The sequence below is a fragment of the Pistacia vera genome, unplaced genomic scaffold (assembly GCF_008641045.1).
Source record: "Pistacia vera cultivar Batoury unplaced genomic scaffold, PisVer_v2 Contig1701, whole genome shotgun sequence".
In the NCBI taxonomy this organism is placed as follows: Eukaryota; Viridiplantae; Streptophyta; class Magnoliopsida; order Sapindales; family Anacardiaceae; genus Pistacia; species Pistacia vera.
In genome coordinates this window covers 213-9,093 of record NW_022195792.1, presented here as the reverse complement: position 1 = coordinate 9,093, position 8,881 = coordinate 213, and the positions used below count along the sequence as shown (strand labels likewise).

Genomic DNA, 8,881 nt, shown 5'->3' with positions numbered 1-8,881 from the left:
TAAACTTTCATTTACTATCTATCACATCTTATATCGCTAACAAATGAGCTTGAGATTAGTTTATAAGATTTGAGTCATCATAATTAATTAGATATGTTTTGGGTAAATGATAGTTGTGCGAAGCCCTGAAGACAATTTTTTGCAACCTAATAGGGACAATATATATTTGGTTGGACATTTTAAATTCGAAGGTTTTTGCTTGAAATACACAATATTCTACTTTTTTTTTTTCGATGATCGGGATGTTCAAACTAAACGCGCACCTCAACTAATACCTTAGGACCCTATAACTATTAGTTAGGTAAGAGCTTTAGTGACTATCTATTTTAACAATCGAGAATGGACTCAAATTTAAGATTTCTTGAGTAATATACCCAAAGATCTCTATTGAATTACTCGACTACCCAAATGTAGTTCACAATATTCTACTTGGTTAGGTATAGAACTTCAAACTATCAATATGAGATGTGACAGTATATATATTTAACTAAAATTCTGTTATAACATTCTTTGAAACTGATAGAATATAACATAACAATCTAGTAGCCACTTCTATGACACTGTAACATTTCCATACTCTTTATATTCCAATTCTTTTTAAAGGCAATTCCCAATTTCTTAATGCAGTTTTCCAAATTGCTTTTTCTTTTAAAAGGCAAAGAGCCCACAAGCCCCTAGCATGCTCCATATTGCATTGCTCAAAAGTAATATGAATAATACTAGTTTTATAAAGAGGTATACAAAGAGTCATACAAAGAATAAAGCAAGAGAGAGAAACATACAAAGGGTCATACAAAGAGTAAAGAAAGAGAGAAAGAGACAATCATGAATTTCAAGGGCTGGATTTGGCTCTTTGTATGCCTCTTTGTAAGGTTAGTATTACTCAAATAATATATGCTCCTTTAATATCATTTAATTGCTTTTTACTTAAAGGAATTCTGAGCTTTAAATTCTTCCAAACCTTCGATGTATGAGATGAATAATTGTTGGGGTACTTCATTATGCCTTGAATATCCACTTCTTTAATCATACTGCCTTCCACCAGGTACAAAGTCTTCTCTACCGCATTAATATGATCAAACCTTTTCCAGCAAAAAATAACCCATTGAAATTATCTAATGAGCCTTACCAAAAATTATGAATTTTTTTATTAAATTGAGAAATTATATGAACCATGTATATACAAATTTCATATTTTCATTATCTGCTTAAATTAAGCCAATTCCCAATTTCAAATAACCGATATTACATGTGTTTTCATGTCTTATATGCTTTAAATATATACTAATTAAAGTTTGAGGACAGCAATTATATCCGAATAAGAATGTTCAACTTTAAATTAACAACTCAAAAGCGATGATCTATAATAATACATGTACGTGCAATCTTTTTTAATACATTGCAAATTATTATGTTATAATAAATCTTTGGCGGTTAAATTACATCATCACCCCTATCTACCACATCAAGAATGTCTTTCCCCCATTAGTTTCAGAAACTAACAATACCATCTCTGATGTTGAACTTATTTTGCCTATACATTTAATCAGAAAGAGGTTATCGTCTTGTGATCATCTTATACGATCACTTCATTTCCTCAAATTTTTGTAGTACGGGGTTTCCTTTCTTTCCATTTTTCATTATTGGCTTGGATCAAATAAAATGAAAATCTTGTTTTCTAATGCTAATAATTCATGATGGAGAACATCATGTTAATAATAAGGGAAAAACTCAACATCAACGACAATCTTACTCATCCAATTTCAAAATCTAACAAACTCGTTCGAAAATGATAAAATCTCCGTTTGGTTTATTATTTCTACCCATATTCCCAATCATATTTCCAAAATAATTGTTTGTTTTGTTAATTGAGAAATATTAGTATATATTTTTTTAATTACGTTTAGACCCTTTAAGTTTATTAATTTCATTAAATACAAAAAAAAAAAGTGTTTAAAAATTAACAAAACCACCCCCACCCACCCATACAAAATAGATTCCGACAATCACCGTCGGTGGTAGTCGGAATCTGTCACAACGGCCTACAAACGACTGGAACTGGTCGGTAATTCACCGATTTGGCCTTTAGCGACGGCCAGACAACGATGACCATATCTTTGGCCGTCGCTGACGACCAGATCTGGACTTTTGCGACCGTCAACGACCAGATCTAATCGGAAAAGACCATATCGACGCCCTACTCGCCAGATCCGACCGGTCTGCATTGTAACGCCATTTTTCGGCTAAATTCCGACGGTGGTGGTTGGAATTTGGCACTGTGGGTGGATGGGGGTGTTTTTGTCAATTTATAAAATTTTTATATATTAGGTGTTTAGTTAAATTAGCAAACATAGAGGGTTTTTTTTTTATAAATTTTTAAATTTTACCTCGTAATACTCCTTTATTCAACTACCCAATATTATTCCCAAAATTTTATCCAAAATAATAAAACAAACGGACCCATAAGTTTTTGAAATCAAAAAGGGTGAGATAGTCATTAAACCCTAGATAAAAGGGTAAAATTGTAATTGTAACCACACCATATTTCTTGTTAATTTGTTTTTTTCTTAATCTTTCCCAAACACAAAAATTTTCACATTGACCACACAAGCCCAAAGGGAAAGTTACTCCACATCACACAACACAAAAATAGATTAAACATCACCACATCATGGACCACTCAATTTTTATTCTTGGATTGATTGATCTCTGTGGTCCTCCAGATCTGCATACTATGACTCCAGACTGGGGTTCCACATTTAGTTACAAATACGGACCATTTGTCCACGTGTCATCAGAACGGTGGATATCTGACCTCCTGGGCCCTACTCCATGGCCCATCAATTATGTTTGCAGCCAACTTCACCTCTTGTGTATTATTATTGGGACTTGTGAGAGCCCTAGTCAAACGGGCGTTGTGGGTCCACGACACGTGGCACGATCACACTCTCCAATGCCCTCATATTTATTTTATTTTAGATAAAAAAAAAAAAAAAAAAGATTCTTGAAAGTTAAAACCGGATTTGATAAATCCTTTGACGTCCACTATGTAAAGTATTTAGAGCGATTCTTTCTTTTTTTGGCGGGTAAATCCCTAATTATACAAATAAAAAAACCCCTAACATTTTCCCGCTATCTTTTTGTCTTTTACTGACACTGACCCTCAAAAGAATGAACAGAAAGTAGTATTTTTCTTTTTCTTTTTTTCATTTTCTTAATTTAATCAAACACTGCAGACATGAGACATATTAGGGTTTTGTTTTTGAGTCCTCACATGCTTTCTCATACTGAGTAAAGAGACAAAAGCCAAATTTCTTTTTTGCGTCTTTTTTTCGTTATTAAAGAAAAATTAGGGCTTTCTCATGTTTTAATCAGCTAAAATGTGCACTAGATACTATTACTAGGGTTTTTATTGCAAAAGAATTTCTGGGTCCCTCTCATCTATTACATTCTAGTTGTTTTAATGAATACCCAATTCTTGTTCATTAATGGGTATTTTAGTGTGGTACCGTGCTTGGATAGTATAAAGTAATCTAAAACCCATGTGTATTTTGTTACGTAAATGCAAAAAAAAAAAAATTTTTTTTTTTTGCTTTAAAGTTTGAGTCTTTTTGTTGAAAGAGTTACAGTTAAGCCTACATTGTTAAAGGAAAAAGAGATATTGGTAAGAAGATGCTGTTTGGGAAGCACGGTCAGTCCCTTGAAGCAAATTTTCTTCCAAGATTTGGTCCTTGGTCAGGTAAACGAGTACTGAGTTGATGTACATTTAGAGTTTTCTAAGCAATGTGTCAAGGGTAGTTACTTGTTTTGCTTTTCTAAAAGGCCGAGTGAGTGTAGAATTTGTAGGGTTAATAGCTGAGAAATCCTCTTTTTGTTGCACATTGAGCTTGTCTCTTGCTTTAATGGTGTTGGGAAAGCCTCATAGTCTGGCAAATGGTGCTTGTTTCTGGCTCTGGGTTGTTTTTGTAGACGTTGAAGATAAATTATTGTTTTTATGTTAATTTTGCCCTAATTGGCATTGGCCTAGTGTTCAGTTGGGTTTGTTTCTATTTGTGGAGTAGCAAGCTAGAGAGCCCCCTTCTGTCTTTGAGTTTATCTTGTATCATTCTGACTGGATGAATATGAAGCTGTTTAGGCTTCTACTTTTATCCTTGTTTTTCTTTCATGCCATGGGTCAGCTTCCTTCACAAGACATTTTGGCATTGCTTGAATTCAAGAAAGGAATCAAGAATGACCCCACTGGTTATGTCCTTGATTCATGGAATGAGGAGTCCATTGACTTTAATGGTTGCCCCTCTTCTTGGAATGGAGTAATATGTAATGGTGGAAATGTTGCTGGTGTTGTCCTTGATAACTTAGGTCTGTCGGCTGTTGCAGATTTGAGTGTGTTTGCGAATCTCACAATGCTTGTGAAACTTTCCATGTCAAACAACTCCATAACAGGCGTAATACCCGACAATATAGGCGACTTCAAAAGCCTTAAGTTTCTTGATGTCTCTGATAATCTATTTTCTTCATCGTTACCACCGGGGATTGTTAAATTAGAGAGCTTACTGAATCTCTCATTAGCTGGGAACAACTTCTCGGGCTCAGTTCCAGATTCAGCATCAGGGCTTGTTTCAATCCAATCTTTGGACTTAAGTAGCAATTCCTTTTCTGGGTCGCTGCCGAAATCATTGACGAGGCTGAATAACTTGGTGTATCTAAACCTATCGTCTAATAGATTTATCAAGACAATCCCAAAAGGGTTTGAACTGATTTCTGGTCTTCAGGTGCTGGACCTGCATGGCAACATGCTTGATGGTCATCTTGATGGGGAGTTTTTCCTTTTGACAAATGTCAGTCATGTTGATTTTAGTGGGAATATGTTAGTGAGCTCTAGCTCTCAGAAACTGTTACCTGGTATCTCTCCAAGTGTTAAGTACTTAAATCTTAGCCACAACCTACTTACTGGGTCACTGGTGAATGGAGGTGAGCTAGAGCTCTTTGAAAACTTGAAAGTGTTGGATCTGAGCTATAATCAGTTTTCTGGAGAATTGCCTGGATTCGATTTTGTTTATGAGCTTCTGGTTCTCAAGCTCAGCAACAACAAATTTTCAGGGTTTATTCCTAATGATTTGTTGAAAGGAGATTCCTTGCTGGTAACTGAATTGGATTTGAGTGGCAACAATCTCTCAGGCATGCCTTGCATTTCTATTAGTTTCTTTGAGCTACATTATTCTTATGTTCAGTAATAAATGATATTAGCTGCTTAATCATGCTTACTTTGGCCTGTTATGCACCTGACATTTTACTTCGTCTTTCAGGGCCAGTAAGTACGATTTTGTCAACAACTCTTCAGGTACTTAATCTCTCCTCTAATGCACTCACAGGTGAACTTCCTGTTCTTACTGGAAGCCTTTCTGTACTTGATCTTTCAAATAATCAATTTGAAGGAAATCTGACTAGAATGGTGAAGTGGGGTAACATTGAATATCTTGATCTCAGCCAAAATCATTTGACAGGGTCTATCCCTGAGGTAACAGCACAATTTTTGCGTTTAAATTATCTCAATCTATCTCGAAATTCCTTTAGTAGCTCTCTCGCAAAGGTTATTACTCAGTATCCAAAGCTTAGAGTCCTTGATCTCAGTTCCAACCAGTTAGACGGGTCTATTCTAGCTGATCTCTTAACTTCATCCACATTGCAAGAACTCCACCTCTCGAATAATTTACTCACTGGTGCAATTGAGTTCTCTCCACCTAGTAAATCCACTCTGGAGGTTCTTGATCTTTCCCATAACCAGTTTAATGGCTTTTTTCCTGATCGACTTGAATCATTCACTGGACTTCAAGTGCTCAATCTTGCAGGAAATAATATATCTGGTTCTCTGCCAACTTCTATGGCTAACATGAGCTCTCTAAGCTTATTAGATATATCCCAGAATCATTTTTCTGGTCCTTTACCAAACAACTTGCCCAACACCCTTGAAGCCTTTAATGTTTCATACAATGAGTTTTCTGGGGTTGTTCCTGAAAATCTGAGGAAGTTTCCTAGTTCTTCTTTTTATCCTGGAAACGCCAAATTACGTTTTCCAGGTGGTCCTCCTGGATCAGGCAACTCCCCTGCTGAAAGTTCGAAGAAGAAATCTATCAACACCATTGTCAAAGTCATTGTGATAGTTTCATGTATAATTGCTGTTATCATTCTTATCCTGCTTGCTATCTTCATACATTACATCCGCATATCGAGAAGACTGCCACCAGAACATGCTACAGAGAAAGATATACGCAGGCGTGCTCTATCAAACCCCTCTGGCACTACTGGAATAGGTGGTGGGGGGCCTTTGATTGTTTCAACAGAAGATCTTGTGGCTTCGAGGAAAGGATCATCATCTGGGATTATGAGCCCTGATGAGAAAATGGCAGCAGTAACTGGCTTCTCACCATCAAAGACTAGCCATTTGTCTTGGTCTCCAGAGTCTGGGGATTCATTCACAGCTGAAAACTTTGCAAGATTGGATGTGAGATCACCAGATCGATTGGTTGGTGAGCTGCATTTTCTTGATGAGACACTTAGTTTGACACCTGAGCAGCTATCAAGGGCCCCTGCCGAAGTGTTAGGGAGGAGTAGTCATGGGACTTCTTATCGAGCAACACTGGAGAATGGGGTGTTCTTGACAGTAAAGTGGTTGAGAGAGGGAGTAGCAAAACAGAGAAAGGAGTTTGCTAAGGAGGCTAAAAAATTTGCTAATATCAGGCATCCAAATGTTGTGGGTTTGAGGGGGTACTATTGGGGACCTACACAGCATGAGAAGCTCATTCTTTCAGATTATGTCTCACCTGGAAGTCTAGCAAGCTTTCTTTATGGTAACATTTTGCCCTGATATGTTTCTCAACTTAATAAATTAGGTTCATTGCGTGTTCCATTTCATCTTTCACTTAAAAGTCTTGCAATCTTATTTACGATAACATTTCTGGGTTCTTTTCTTTTGACATGTTGATTGTGATTGTAGATAAATAAATTATACAAAAAAGCTGATAAGAAATTCAATCAAATATACTGCTTGCAATTGCTAATAGCCTGGTATTCCTATGATTAGTACAACTTTGGCGTGGTTTTGGTAAACACACAATCAATCTACAGCTTTCCACTTGGGACTGCTGTCCCCAAATGCTTATGAATTTGGTAACATGTCATGGTGAATGATTGAATGGTGTGATCATTTCCTCATTGAAAGTAATGCTAAAAGTAAAAACTGCTGCTTGAAGGAAAGGGTCATCTTAAATAGAGAGCTCGTTTTCTTTGCTGTGCTTAAAAATGGTGATGGCAATGTCAACTATCTACTGGAATGTGCCATTTCCACAAAGCTTAGTTTTTGTATTGCATATCAAAGATGTATTAATATTATATGACTGTAATCTAATATGCCATTTTCACACTGAAGTTTTCCTCAACATATTGTTCTGTTTGGGTGGACAAACTTCACTTACATTGTAGAGACAGTCAGTCTAGGCTGATTATTTTTAGTAGTGACTACTTAAGGTTGAGAATGGCATGATCTATCATTCATGATAGTCTCTTCTCTTTTTGCATTGTGCATGCATGACTCTTATATTAGCTAAAAATTAATTTTCATTGATGATAAATCCTTTTTTTCAGATCGACCGGGAAGAAAAGGCCCTCCATTAACATGGGCCCAGAGACTCAAAATAGCAGTTGATGTTGCACGTGGCCTGAATTATCTCCATTTTGACCGGGCTGTTCCTCACGGTAACCTAAAAGCAACAAACGTACTATTAGACGGACCTGATCTTAATGCACGTGTTGCTGATTATTGCCTCCATCGCCTCATGACCCAAGCTGGCACCATTGAACAGATTCTTGATGCTGGGGTCTTGGGTTATCGTGCACCGGAGTTAGCTGCTTCCAAGAAACCACTCCCCTCCTTTAAGTCAGATGTATATGCCTTTGGAGTGATATTGCTGGAACTTCTAACCGGTAGATGTGCAGGTGATGTAATTTCTGGTGAAGGGGGAGGGGTTGATCTGACTGATTGGATGCGGTTGAAGGCTGCCGAAGGTCATGGCTCAGAGTGCTTTGATGCTGCATTGGTGTCGGAGATGGGGAATCCGGCAGCTGAGAAGGGAATGAAGGAGGTCCTTGGAATAGCTCTTCGATGTATACGATCTGTTTCTGAGAGGCCAGGTATCAAGACTATATATGAAGATCTATCATCCATATAGTTTTCATCGCACCTGGTTTATCTGGACCTGAATTTTGTGGGAATTTAATAGCTCATTAGCTCCCTTTTTTTAACATGTGATTTTGGCATTTAGTGTGATTAGCCAATTGTATTAACAACAGTTTGTTGTAAAAATGGAGCATATTTTGAATGGATACAAAATTTTCGCATGTTTGCCTTTTCCATGAGTTATTATCACCATCTGTTAGCTTTTCCAGTTCCATTGGCAGCTGCAATCTATAATTAGAGCATGTAGAAAAACTACATTGGCAGCAAAATTTTGACATAACAATTGTGTTTCTGCTGTGACAGTATATCAACTTCTAAATTAAAAATGTAAAACTTTTACATGATTACAGTCGAAGCCCTGAAATTATTCAAGTTATGAACCCACCTCTGTTTACATTTGACAATAATTGACATCAATGGTCATACTAAATTTATTGGCCATCCAAAGGACAAAATAAAGGAAGTTTGTGTCTGAGCTCAGTTGGGTACTCATTCTTTATGATAATGTTTATATGAAAAGGGGAAGCAAATCCATCTGAATCTTATCTTGTAATTCTAGTAGAAACATTTTATCTGCCTTTTCAGCTGATTCTTAGCCAATTCCAGGTTCCCTTTTGCATGTGCCTGTTCTTATTAAATAAATATATA

The 8,881-nt window shown here is 36.6% G+C and overlaps 1 protein-coding gene across 1 annotated transcript; it reads left to right on the top strand.

The window, feature by feature from the left end:
* Nucleotides 1-3,464: 3,464 nt before the first annotated feature.
* On the top strand, nucleotides 3,465-8,375 carry LOC116125748 (LRR receptor-like serine/threonine-protein kinase GHR1). Its single transcript, XM_031411464.1, has 3 exons — nucleotides 3,465-5,178; nucleotides 5,307-6,848; nucleotides 7,642-8,375. Exons 1-3 carry the CDS (start codon nucleotides 4,116-4,118, stop codon nucleotides 8,223-8,225), a joined length of 3,189 nt encoding a protein of 1,062 aa, XP_031267324.1. The 5' UTR covers nucleotides 3,465-4,115; the 3' UTR covers nucleotides 8,226-8,375.
* The last annotated feature ends 506 nt before the right edge of the window (nucleotides 8,376-8,881 follow it).

What these genes read in the sequence shown, in the direction of transcription:
- LOC116125748 (XM_031411464.1), top strand. Translation starts at nt 4,116, where the DNA reads ATGAATATGAAGCTGTTTAGGCTTCTACTTTTATCCTTGTTTTTCTTT. An exon ending in GAGTGGCAACAATCTCTCAG is followed by an intron (nt 5,179 to 5,306) that starts GCATGCCTTGCA and finishes TTCGTCTTTCAG; the next exon opens with GGCCAGTAAGTACGATTTTG. An exon ending in TCTAGCAAGCTTTCTTTATG is followed by an intron (nt 6,849 to 7,641) that starts GTAACATTTTGC and finishes CCTTTTTTTCAG; the next exon opens with ATCGACCGGGAAGAAAAGGC.